The sequence below is a fragment of the Erpetoichthys calabaricus genome, chromosome 17, assembly GCF_900747795.2.
Source record: "Erpetoichthys calabaricus chromosome 17, fErpCal1.3, whole genome shotgun sequence".
Classification (NCBI taxonomy): Eukaryota; Metazoa; Chordata; class Cladistia; order Polypteriformes; family Polypteridae; genus Erpetoichthys; species Erpetoichthys calabaricus.
In genome coordinates, this window is record NC_041410.2 from 76,592,398 (window position 1) to 76,606,632 (window position 14,235).

Consider the following 14,235-nt stretch of genomic DNA (forward strand, 5'->3'; position numbering starts at 1 on the left):
ATACATAAATAAGCAACAAGAAAATATTTCATGACAAATTATACATGCCCACAAATCATCATGTATCTAACTTAATTCAAAGTATTTCTATATATTTAACATATTTACAATTATAACACTGGTTGTGTTTACAAAATTCAAAAAAGACTGAATAGTGACTAACCTTTCCAGAAAACTTCAAAGGCCTCTTCAGTTGATTTAACTTCTACTTCAGTACACCCTGCTACATACATGTTGTGGTTTTGATCCTCCCGGAGAATTTTAGACTGAGGAGGTCTATAAAACATACATGAAATTACAAGTGCTCTTAAAAGACTAAAAGGAATTCATGCACTGAAATCTAAACGCATTTAAAAGAATTATGTAATTGTACTATGCAAAGTGAACCAACAAAGGTTACTGCATTTTATTTTCTACAAAGGCAAGAACTGCAGTGAACTTGCACAAAAAGCAAATGCAAATTGGCAACCAAATATTAACAGCAAAAAAGCTATTAGTAAGAGCAGAAACATTGAAAGTCAAGAACTAAGCAGATACTGCAAGCAGCTTACAGTTTACTGTTTGCTGAAACTACACATATAAATTAAAAGACAGCCACACAAGACAAGACCGAACACTGCTAGCAAACTACAGCACACAGTCACAACACGTACATGAACTCGGTGCTTCGCATTGGTGTACCACAGCCATTCCACCTAATAAAGGAAGAGGCCACAGGTTATAGAAAGATTTTCCATCTCTGAATTACCAATTCTAGATAGAACTATGTAGTTTAATAGCCTTAGCTCTTTGGGCTGTAAAATGCAAAATAAATGAGCCAACAGGAATTTTTTTGCGAATACAACCAATCTGACACATAAAAAGGCAATATGTCTACCTGTTTCACTTGGCAGTAATTTCAACTTTTAATAAGAACAGACTTTCACTGAATAAAGACCCCACAACATGAATGCAACAGTGACAAGCAATCTACACCATGTACAGAAGAGCTGTAGGTTCACTATACATTAATCAAAATAAAAAATAATTATGTTATGCGAGATTTTTCCAATGAAACATTACTGAGACGCTACATGTTAGTCTGAAACTAATAAGCACTTACTTTGGCTTTATCGGCTCAAAAGGAGTCTCCTCCAAGAGGTCATAAATGTAGTTGTTATAAATTTCTATGTAGGAGACAAAAATAGTAAATACGCTATCTTCATCAATGCCTTCAACTTTGCAGGTATCTTCAATATTGATCATATCAGCAACATCAGGGTCCAGCCTCTGCCTGTAATAGTAGATTGTACCATGTTGATAAACATAAAAAGTTAACATTCTGAAATTAGACATAAAGAATGAAGACATACTTAGGAGTTTTTATCAACGCCGATTGGTTTTCTCTTTTCTGCCTCTCCAGCAAAGCATCAACCTGGGTCTGAATCTCCATGCCATTTTTGTCATCCGTTTTAAAAACCTGGAATAAAAATGATCTACAATGTAATCACGTAAATGGAAAAAAAAAATGATAAAATAGAATGTTAAAAAATAAATTACTTACAAAACGCTTGGCCTGATAAGGCCCAATACTATTGAAAATCATATTCAAACAACGAGGAAGGAGACCACCTTGACCTGGCGAGCCAGTCATTGTGTATGTTTTTCCACTTCCAGTTACCCCGTAGGTGAAAAGCAAACCTAGAACAAGCAATGTACAAAAATATTTTAGTGGAAAAACAAAAATATTACCAATGACCTAAATGCATCATCAGCCAACTTGGAAGAAAATATGCAATCCATAAATTTGATAATCATAATAAAGTTGCCTAGTTCATTAAACTTGGTGACCATTTGAGCAAATATTTTATTTGAGAAATTTAAAAAGAAAACACACTATGGCAACAAAAATGTGCAGCCAGAAATTCAAAAATTTAAGTTTTGCCATTAATTGAATGTGGGCAGTTCACAGTATTGATCCACCAGCATAGCCTCCAATTCACTATGACCTTGTAATACAATAAATATATGTTTTTGATTGTTTTGGAATCAAGTACTGCCACATGTTACTCTGTTGAAATTTTATTCGTCACAAGTATCAATTACAGCTGAATACAAAATTTCTCTCACATAAGTCTAAAAAATTTTTTCAGGACACATAACCCAATCAAATACAAAGCAATCTCATAAGTCAAGAAAACCACAAAAGAAATAAAAGCTGTATTTCTGAAATAAAGCTGTAGGATGTTTAAAGATAAAACTTTATAACCCTGTACTGGAACACCTGCAAGGTACAAACTGGAAAACAATTTCTTCACACATTTGGTGATGGAAGCTTTTTTTCTTTTAAACCTTTTAGAATGCCCTCCTTTAAAATATATTTACATAAAAATAAAGTAGCGTGAATTTGCCAAATTCTACTTTTTATTAAGAATGATGGATTTGTGGACTTTCAGATTACAGCTACAATGTGAGGAGTATCATGACTATTTAAAACCAAAAAAACAAAGCCAATATAAAAACAATTTTGAATAAACTTGTTTTTAACATTTAACCAAACGTTTAAAGCATATGAACATTTCATATATGACCATTTACCCAATGTACATGTGAATGAGGAACAAGCTTATGTAACATTATTATTGTTCAAATCAAGATGATATTAGTTATGAAGTATGTATTGAGAAAATTTGGAAAATCCAGCTATTAAGTGGATGGATAGCAAAAATTTTTCTGTATCTTCAGAAAAGTATTTTTAAACCATCTACAAATTTGCTGAGGAATCAAGAATCTGAAAAACTAATTTCAGTGGGGTGTAATACAAGACCTCCTTTATATTCCGAAGCAGCTTTCTGAGTGCCGAGCATTAATACGCAACACCAAAACTAAGTTCTAAAATATAATAAGGAGACTGATCTAAAATATAATAAAGGAGACTGACATATATATTGTGAAACACTGTAGCCAGCATCATCTGAATGCAAGTACAGATGCCACATTGAGCTCTCCTGAGTCAGTTATTGAGTTTCATATGTTGTGACTGATTGGGGGGAAAAAAATAAAAAAAATAAAAAAAAAAAAAAAAAATCACATATATATATTATACACACACATTATGTACTTGAATATTCATGCACAAAAAAATACTATTTGCTGGAATTAGACTTTTTTATATCCTGATAAGCAACCAAAACATTAGAAAAGCTTACCTACCATTTTTACAATGCAGCAAGTCATCAACCAAAGGTTTTGCCACATCCTCAAACAGCTCTAATTGTGTAGTATTAATACCAAACACTTTCTTAAAAGAATACTGGGTCTGATGATTAAAAAAAAAAAAAAAAAAAAAAAAGATATAAAGCAATCCAATTTTAATAAAACTTTTTTCTTTTTCCCCGTCAAATCGCTACTTTGGTCTGCTTATACCAAATATCAATTGAATAACTTTCATGCTGAACTGAATAACTTTCAAACATCTTTCAGCTTAAGTCAGTAGCTAAAACAACTGAAAAGCAGCAGATCAGAGTCACATACGTAAATTTCTGAAAATGCCCCATTAATAAACCATAATTTGCGAATCAGATAAAACATTAATACCTCTTTGAATTCCCCATTTCTGTTCACTTTTATTCCATCTGGAGGATGCAGCTGAATGGTTGTCTCACTGATGACTTCAATGCAGCACTCCTGATCATCTTGGCTTAGAGGCCGCACTCGACAGTATACCTGAGTTGGCAACATTTTAGTCATATATACTGAATTGAATGCAAAAGAAACTACTTTATCATCTTTCTATTTTTACTTACCCCAACAGGATCCTTCAAAATGTTATTTGATGGTTTCTTTGGAACAAGCCGCCTTACAGGTTTCATCTTACTGAAAAAGAGTAAAGGAAAGAGGGAATGAAAATATATATATTAAAAAATACTTTTTAAAAACCACACTTAAGTTAAAAAGTGTACTAAAAAGTCAAAAATAAGTCTCTCATACATCACGCGTAAAATAAAAGCGTGGGCGCTTTTGCTAAGATTTTAAGAAATGTTGATTGATGAAAAAGCGCCCACGCTTTTATTTTACGCGTGATGTATGAGAGACTTATTTTTGACTCTTTAGTACACTTAATATGTGTGGTTTTCAATCAATATTTTAACACTTCCTTTAATATTTCTATCCGTTACTAGCGCCATCTATTGGTGAAATCTTTGTTCTTTATATGAAAATTTCATTTAATTACATGGATTAATTGATCAATTAGTGAAACTGATTATTGATTCACATATTGTCATCGGAAGTGAATAAGTGTGCAAAATTTCAAGTCATTTGGACAATAGAAAGGGGTTAAATATCGATTGCAAAATTTGAAACAGACAAACAGGTGAAGTTAAAAGAAGCGTGGTAAAAAATAACAAAAAGCACTACTATTGGTTAATCAGAAATCCAGCAGTAGAATCTCGCTCATATAAACAACTAAAGAACAAACTCTTTTCTATTCTGAACTAATATTTGCTAAATCTATTGGTCACTTTTCAAAATTTCTAGATCACTTTTAAAATCGCTTCTGTAACCCCAATGTTAAAAAAGTCTGGTCTTGATGCGGACAATCTTAACAATTTCTGGCTTTCCCACTTACCCTTTCTGTCAAAAGCTCTTGAGCGTGTTGTAGCTTCCCAACTCACTAATTACTTAACCTCTAATAACTTGATGGAACCCTTTCAGTCTGGTTTCAGTGTTCAGCACAGCTGTGAAACTGCTCTTCTACGGGTAACCAATGATTTGCATATGGCAGCAGACTCTGGACAAACCAGCATATTAATTCTATTAGACCACAGTGCAGCATTTGACACTGTCAGACATGACATTCTACTGTCCAGAATGGAGAACATGCTAGGTATCTCTGGCACTGCCCTCCAGTGGTTCAAGTCCTATCTGACTGATAGGCAAGAGTTTGTTAGTTGTGGCAACAGCAGACCCAGCTCAGCACTAGTCACACAAGGAGTTCCTCAGGGCTCTGTCCTCTACTTTTCTGTATTTACTAGTCATTTAGCCCGTTACAATAACGGGCACTAGAACAGTAGTGCATAAACATTAGTAGGAACAGTCTATATTAAATGGCAAGGGACTTTGACCTCATTCTTTTTGTTGGTCGTATTTTTCTTTCTTTCAGCCTCTCTTTTGTTGATGTTTACTTGCTGAGCTGACCGTTCTTCGTGGGCTGCCGCTGTGTATTGTGTGTCTTTAATTTTCTGTGACAGTAATACTGTCTTGTACGGCTCTATTCAGTAAGGGCGCGCACAAAAAGGCGAGCTTCAAAAGGGCGACCTCAATTGAGCGAGGCGAATAAAGGCGTTCGTACATAATTTAGTTCAAATGGCTGTGGAATATGTGAAGAGCAACAAAGGTGCAGATCTTTATTTACGTGCGCCTTTATTCACTGCACCCAATTGAGGTCGCCCTTTTGAGGCTCGCCTTTTTGTGCGCTCCCTTATTGAAGGATGCCTGTGCGCACCCTTACTGAAGGATACCGTCTTGTACGTCCGCTGGCTTGTACGTCTGTAATATACCTTTAATTTTCTCTGGCGGTAATACAGGCGTGCGCGACGGTAATATGCCTTTAATCTCCTCTGACAGTAATACTGGCTTGTATGTGGCTATAATATGCGTCACTGTATTGTGTACCTTTAATTTCCTCTCGCAGTAATACTGGTTTGTATTTCCATAAAACGCCTCTAACTTTCTCTGACAGTAATATCGCGCATCGCACCGTGCCCCACGCATGCGCACTTCACCAGAAGACATCCACACACGGACACCTGGACGCACACAGGGATTTTTATATATATATATATATATATATATATATATATATATATATATATATATATATATGCTTCCCCTTGGCCATATACGTAGCTATGGACTGGGTTATCATTTTTATGCAGATGATATTCAACTTTATTTCAATATTAAAAGTGGAACTTCAGAGCTTTCTCAGCTCACAACCTGCCTCAGTGAAATTAATACCTGGATGGAGCAGAACTCTTTAAAATTAAATTGCAACAAAACTGACCTCCTGCAAATTGGGACTAAAGTGCAACTTAATGAAATGAGCTCTTTCTCAGTCCATCTTGACGGTGATCTCAGACGACTTGCCTCTACTGCAAAGAATCTTGGTGTCATTTTTGATTCCTCCATTTCTTATTCCACCCACATAAACCACATTAAGAAACTTTCTTACTTTCACCTGCGTAACATATCACGTGTTTGCTCCTTTCTCTCCTTTTCTAATGTTGAGAAACTTGTCCATGCTTTTATCACATCCCGCATCGATTATTGTAACTCGCTGCTGGCAGGTGCCCCTTCTAATCTTCTATCACAGCTCTGGTTGATTCACAACTCGGTTGCAAGAGTCCTTACACGGACCAGCAGCAGCGAGTACATCACACCCATCCTGCTCTGCCTTCACTGGCTCCCTGTGTCTTACAGAATCAAATATAAAATCCTACTAATAACCTACGAAGCCTTAAATGACCTTGCACCAAACTACATCAGTGACCTTCTCCATTACTATGTGCCTGTCCTCCCACTAAGGTCCTCTGATTCTGGCAATCTTGTTGCGCCCCACACTAACCTACATTCCATGGGTGACAGGGCCTTCAGCTGTATAGCGCCCAGACTCTGGAATGACCTACCGAAATTAATCAGGTCAGCCGACTCCATGAAATCTTTTAAAAAACAACTCAAAACTCATCTGTTCAGGAAGGCTTTTAGCTCTACTTGACTTTACTACCCTTCTCTCAGGTGACCTCTATGTCAAGATGCTCATGTAACCTGTGTGTGTGTGTGTGTGTGTGCTAGACCATCAATTATGTTGTCTGTTAGGCTTTTTTCTCTGAATTTACTGTCTTAATCTTCTTTATGTATCTGGTTTGTACAATGCTATATATTGTATACCCTGCCGTTCTATCTTAAACTCTGAAGTGCCTTGAGCATGGGAAAGGCACTATATAAATAAAATGTATTATTAAATCTATTTTCTCCATTAAAATATGAGCTATCGTGGTAGTATTTGGGGGTAATGGTGCTCAAATTTGGACAACCCATTGAATTGACACTAAGAACCTAAAATGCACATCATTACAATGTAAATGAAACCTGAGTGCCCCGAGAAAACCCATATGAATACAGAGAATGCACAAAAACCACACAGGCAATAACCAATGTGACATCACAGGCATACATTTATGCAAGCTCTAACTGGAAAATATTTCCTAAAATAACCTATGAATTACAGGAGTATTGTGAGCAAATGAATGGGTTATCTTGTGAGCAAATGAATGGGTTATCTTATAAATGTAACCAAATCAACGCAAGTGAAAAGAGCTCCTAATCATATGCTGCAATGAATGTCTCCAGAGCAAGCACATATAGTCAGAACGGATGCATCTTTCACAGGACAACATAGCTTGTATGATGATTTTATTGAAAAAGTAACCATCAGGTTAAAATGCTCTGTAATTTGAAATTGTTATTAATATGCCTATTCTGTCAACAAACTTTCCAAAGGGTTATCACCTACCCACAAGGCAAGCAACCAAAAAAAAAGTTGTTCATCTGCACAACCCTTATGTTGATTTAAAATAGGGAATTCAAGTACCCATGTGGAAGTTCAGGAAAATATCATGGATCATTCTGCACAAAGCCCTCAAGAATTTCCCTTCATGTTTGTATGGAATTGTTTAATGTCATACTGGCCATATGCCACATCCTATAATTACCAGTCATCTTAAAAGAAGGAACAATATCAAAGGAAATAAATTTTGTAAATGTTTACACAAGAATAAAAACACTTCACAAGTTAAAAAATCTAAAATGATGGTAGGTTGTGAAACATAAGTGGTTTGCCCACAACTTTATGGGACTTAGGCACTTCCCTGGAAAAGGGGTGGGAAAAACTGGAACAATCCCCTATCCACTACTTTTATTTCTGTATTTTGCATTTCTCATAATAAAACACCACTTAAAGTGCGTCAAAAACTCCAACATATTAAGAATACAGCATGTATAATTTCTAGTGCAATGCATACCTGATACAATTTAAAGTATCTGCTAATATATCTCAATTTTTAATAACACATTTGACACAATCCCGCAGAAAGTCCTTTGGACTGAAAGTTTGTGTATAATGAAATGCCAGAAAATAAGATGAATTATGCTTCTGGATCATTCCCGGTCTCTCATATCTTTCAGACATGGAGCGTTGTCATGCAGAAAACAATCATTTACAAAGGTGAATACTGTGGTCATGAAAAGTTGCACTTCATTAGTGATAATGTCAGGTATTAAGTGGCATTCAACTATTTTTCTGCCCCTCTCAAAAAACATTTGTGAATTAATGCACTATTGGCTTTCCTGTGATTTCCTGGTGTTATAATCAATGTGAACGAAAGAGAACCAGAATTAGACCAAGGAATGCTTCTCCAGTCCTTGAGACTTTTTCCACTGCCAGGAAGGAAACTTGGTTTGAAAAAGTAGCAAGGAAAGACACACAATATATTATTTTTGCTTCTTCCAGTATCTCTGTCGTACAAACCTGCTAATCCTCTGCCTGTATTGCACTGGTTATTATGTAAAAAGTCATTATAAACCTCAATTTGCACTCTTCAAAAACATTTACATTTAAGATGGTGGCCCATTTCTCATACATCAGAGACCTGGGGTATCATGTATAAACAGTGTGTACACACAAAAATGTGGCGTATGCCTGTTCCAACACTTGCTTCAAGATGTATAAAAACTAAAATTGGCGTAAAGCTACACACATTTTCATGGCAGCCTCACACCATGCGTACACAACTCTTCTGCTGGGTTTTGCAAATGGGCGGCACCCAGCTCCAAGGAAGTGCTACTGCTTCTGTGCGGTTTCTCATTCTTTATAATATAATAGGATCCATGATGCAGGCTTTATGAAAAACACTGAAATTTGCATATTGTTTACAAATTCAAGGCACTTGATTGCAATCATTCTGTAAAAATATAATGGAGCATTGAATGGCCAAACTATTCTAAATATCATAGCTGCTTCAGCGTTTTTACTCTCAGTATACCACAAAGTATTTTAACCCATTGTATCTGTTGTATCATAGCTGCACAGCAGCTGATTGGAAAGCTCTACAGCAGGCTGTGACAAGAGCACAGATGATTATCAGGATATAGCTTTCATCCTTGGAGGATATTTATAGCACACATTGCCTCAGGAAAGCCACCAGCATCTACATGAATTCCACTCACCCATGCCACAGTTGCTTTAAACTTCTCCTATCCAGCAAATACTTCAGAGCCTTTCTTGCACAGACCGAGGTTCAGAAACGGTTTCATTCCTTGAGCTATAAAACGAACTAAATCAGTCCATCAAGTGCTTCCGTAGAACGGTTTGTACTTAGAATTACAATTACCTTACTGCAAAGTTGCACTACAGTTGTAACAACAACCTGAGCCACTTTATGAACCATTTGACTTATCTGCACTATATGTACACATATATTGCACTTATGCTTTCTTTTTGTATATTTTCATTATTATTATTTAATTTTATAGGAAAATTAGTTTATGGAGGAGTTGCATATTGAATCTTATTGTACCATACAATGACAATAAATGAACTGATATGAATTCAATAGAAGAGAGCGCGTATTTACAGATGATGACAACAGCCTTCTATGTCGATTTAGATTTCTATCTTGTTGGGGCTGTGCACTGTTGGAATACCAGGATGAATACTTGATACCATTTTTATGATGAAATGCATTAAAGTACAGTATGTATATTAAATTTCACAGATAAATTGTTAACTTCGAAATAATGTATGCTGTTAATAATTAAACGTGGGGGGCACAGTGCCTTGCAGTAAGGGGGTCACATTCTGGGTATCCGCTGCATGGAGTGTGTGTTTTCCTGGTGGGATTCCTCCATGTGCTTCGGTTTCCTAACCAAAGGCATAGAGGTTAGGGAATTTGGTGATGCGAAACTGATGCTGCTAGTGTATGTGTGTGCTCATATTCACCCAGCATGAGCTAGCACCCCATCCAGGGATTCTTCCTTGATGCTTGCTGGGACTGGCGTGAACCTGGATGGAATAATTAAGCATGTATAATGAAGATTTTTCAACATTCCTTAAAAGTTGTGAAGTATCTGCATTCTAAGCTTACAGCTGGTTTTACATTTATTACAGATGCTTATTGTGTGGTGATTGCTTATGTGGAGAAAGAATACAGGAGGACAAGAATTGGGGGTTGGTATGTTTGACAGAGACAGTACTGGAGCAATAAATTATTCCATTCAGGGTCACACTCATCCTAGCAAGCATCTTGTGGGAGGCAGGAACAATCCCTGGGCGGGGCACCAGTTCATCACTACTGCTGCGTCACCATGCCCGCCACATGTTTACTACATACTTTAATGCATTTCATCATGAAAATGATATTAAGCATACATCTTAGTATTCTAAAATATGCTCCAAGATTTGTAATATCATAAATGCAATGTATTTTGTGTAGAGATCACTGCCTGTGCACTCCTGTCAGTGTAAGAAAAAACCTGTTTAAGAAACACGGAGTGATTAACGACTAGGTCGTGGAACACTTAGAATACAAAGTATTTAACGTGCGACTTCTGTTACAATGGTGTTTGAGAAACTGGTAAATTAAACTAATTTTAAGATAAGGTGTATGATGCTCTACTTTAATGACAAAAACTACAAGATTAAAGTAGAAATTGAGATCAAAGTCGACATTTTTTTCTTCACTGTGTCACTATTTTTTTCCCTTCTCTGTGGCTCTAATGTGCTTCTGTATGACACTCAGACACTCAACTTTTCATGTAGGCTTTGACATCTGACCACTTCTTTTTTTAATTTCAGGCACAGTGCAACTTTCTAAACTTGCACTTTTGAGTACCATACCATCGATTTCATTTTCTGCTCATATCATTGCCCAAGTCACCAAGCTGTATTTTTTTCCCTTGTCTTCACTTCACTGAGCAGGACATCCACTTTGCATTTGGTGAAATTCTTTGTTACATGTGCTTTTACCAGTCTTAACAAAATATTGAACGAAAGGGGGATATGCATCTTGATTTGCATATTCAAATATGCAAAATTCAGGGAGAAGTCAGGGTGGGGCTGTAGGCACATGCATTAAAATTCACGATGATTGGAATAAAGGGGAAGTGTGTAGAATTTTGCTTACGCACAGTTTTATGCATTTGAAATTTTTTTTGTGCATACGCACATTTCTGTTTTTGTCCATACGCCATGTTTTAGTGTGAATCCTATGCACAGCATTATACATGAGGCCCCTAGAGTTTCAGCGACAGACTGCTGTCACTGTCCTGCTCCACTGACAGACTGAGAAGATCATTCCTCCCCCAAACTATGCGACTCTTCAATTCCACCAGAGGGGGTAAACGATGAACATTATTCAAGTTATTGTCTGTTTTTTACCTGCATTTTTTTTTTTTATTACTCTTTAATTTAATATTTTTTGCTGCTGGAGTATGTGAATTTCCCCCTGGGATTAATAAAATATCTATCTATCTAGAGAGTGAGTGTGTGAGTGTGTGTGTGTGAGAGAGAAAGAACCGACAGTCACAGCTGCCAGTCATTCCAGCTAGTCAAGCTTCCAATGACAGGGCACAATCAGGAGACTTAAAATTTTAACCATGCCCACACACCTATTAAATTTCATACATAACATGATTAACTGGCACGTGTTTCAGACAGCATTAGCAAAACATATAATGCTACCATTTATTAGGTAACTAACAAAATATTCACGGTGGTCACTAAATATATACTAGTTAACACTACAGATAGATGGTGAGATCACAGTTAAGGCCATGTTCAGTTTATATCACACTGGGACTCAAAAATACACAAAGACACATTTACTTAACTGGGTTCTCTAAATTGGATACATTTGAGAGGGAGAAGTGCAGTACAGTGCTGGTATAGGCAAGTACGTTTTACAGATAAATTAACTGAGAGAATTATTAGCAAGAATATTGAGCATCACATGTCAAGAAAGGTTGTTTCAGTGAGCAGTCAGCATGGGTTCACCCAGAGAAGATTATGCTTGATTAATTTGCTGGAGTTTTATATAAGTAACAAAAATATTTGATCAGAGAGGTACATAATATTATTTACCTCAATTTTACTTTGGATAAGTAAGGCACCGCAACAGTGGATAGTAAGAAAAATATTACAACTAAAAAAGTGGGCATTCAGAACCCAGAGTACAAGTATGTACAACATGCACCTAAACATTGGGAACAACAGGTTATGGTTAGAAGAACCTTTTTGAGTATTAATCAAAAAAAAAAAAAAACCAAAAAAACCATTTATATATATATATATATATATATATATATATATACACATATATATATACATACACACACATGCATACATACACACACATATACACACACTCTGTATATTTATTAAAACAGGCCAGTCACGTTTTTTGAGAACATAAAATTAGGATGAAGGTCAGATAATGAGGAAACACTGGAATCATTACAGTACAGGTGAACCTGCACAACATATTAGCTAGGGCAGATTTATAACAAGTGAAAGTAAATATAAGGTATTGCATGATGGAGGTAAAAATGTTAGATCTTAATGGCCAATGAAAGGTTTGAAATGTGAAATACACAACAGTAGGATTTAAAAGTCACATTAGACCAATCATTATCTACATTAGAGTGCACAGAATCAATAAACAAGGTTAGGTTATATAGCTCAATGTGAAGCGTACAAGACAATGGAAATTATGTTTAAGCTATTTAATGCACTAATAAGGTCTCACCCGGAGTACTGTGTACTATTTTGGTCAACAAAGTACAGAAAAGACATAGCAGTACTAGAAAAAGTCCAGAGGGGAAAGACTAGGCCAATTCCACGGATGATAGGCATGAACTGTTGGAGAGACTGGAGGAGCTGTGCCTTTTTTTAATTTAAGCAAACAGAAATTAAGACGCAACATGACCAAAGTGTTTAACATTATGAAGGAAATCAGTACAGTATATCCCAGGTGTTTACTAATAAATTACCAAGAACAGTGGTAGAAAGAAGGACTTTAGAGATCTTTAAATCTTGACTTTATGCTATTTTGGATAACCTAGGTGAAAGAGACTGATGAAGTTGTTGGGCTGAAAGGTCTGTTCTCGTTAAATTTGTCTGAATATTGAAAAGTGCATGCTAGACAGCAGAGTTAGCTGCATGTGTTTGAATGAGATCTACTTAACCTTTGACCCTTCTCTAATACATTTACAACAAACCAGATACAAAGTATTTTCAGAACTGTGGAATTGTACATGTGTTTTAGAGGAGATGATTAAAATTTCATACATCTCCGCTACAACCACACAATACAAACAAATGACTCTCAGTTCTTAATTTACAGGACTTGTATAGTGTTAAAGTATCAAAAATAAATCACCTTCAAACTAGCAGGTAATATAATTACTTTATACACTGCTTGTTAACAAAGAAGATATGTAAAATATCTTTAATTGAAAAATTACTTTCCTCAAATGTCATTTTAAAACACATGATTTAACATTCAAAAATACAGTAAAGGATGGCATACCAATTAGTGTTTTGCCTCCCAAGTCCAGAGTTAATATAACAGCCTTTTTTGCAGTTTTCTGTATATATTCTCCATTTTTTATTACTACTCGGTCCCACATTTCCAACACAAGGACGTAAAGTTGTCTGAGGTCTATAAAATGGCATGTGCGAGTGTGCAGGGATGAAACAGTGACCAGTGCCCTCCCAAAAACCTCTTGTATAAAAACAGGACTGGAAAATGAATTAAGACACACGCCTTTCTCATAGAGGGAGACGCATCTTTTGTTAATTTCTAGACAAACAAAAACGTTTGACTTGAGCAATACACATCGTAACTCTACTTAAGTGCAATTAGAATTAAAAAAAGAGGTTGTCATTTGAATGGCCAGTGCAGCTATTCGTTTCTCGGATGCGGGCTTGGGGCAAAGAAACAGACCTTGAGTATGTATTTCAATTTAAAAAAAAATCCACCTAAGAGTATGTGGCGGTCGAGTTTAGAAAATTCCCGAACAGAGCGATCTTCAATGATGATTCATTTGGTCATGTATAGCAACATCTCTATGTGTTTTTATACAACATTCTCTAGAAATAAAAGCGTCCACATTAAAGTGTTTTTTTTTTTTATCACG

General features: G+C 36.0%; 1 protein-coding gene across 9 annotated transcripts in view; it reads right to left on the reverse strand.

Moving 5' to 3' along the window:
• The window catches only part of kif23 (kinesin family member 23), a 34,047-nt gene that overhangs the window by 18,414 nt on the left and 1,398 nt on the right, over positions 1-14,235 (reverse strand). For 6 of the 9 annotated variants that reach the window (XM_051920372.1, XM_051920376.1, XM_051920374.1 and 3 more), the window contains exons 2-9: positions 3,786-3,855; positions 3,577-3,705; positions 3,193-3,298; positions 1,544-1,680; positions 1,353-1,459; positions 1,103-1,273; positions 654-695; positions 164-276 (exon numbers count right to left, since the gene is read on the reverse strand). In XM_051920372.1, coding sequence (XP_051776332.1) covers positions 164-276; positions 654-695; positions 1,103-1,273; positions 1,353-1,459; positions 1,544-1,680; positions 3,193-3,298; positions 3,577-3,705; positions 3,786-3,855 — 875 coding nt within the window. The remainder of the gene's footprint in view (positions 1-163; positions 277-653; positions 696-1,102; positions 1,274-1,352; positions 1,460-1,543; positions 1,681-3,192; positions 3,299-3,576; positions 3,706-3,785; positions 3,856-14,235) is intronic. The other 3 variants (XM_051920379.1, XM_051920377.1, XM_028822407.2) reach the window with 1 other exon arrangement.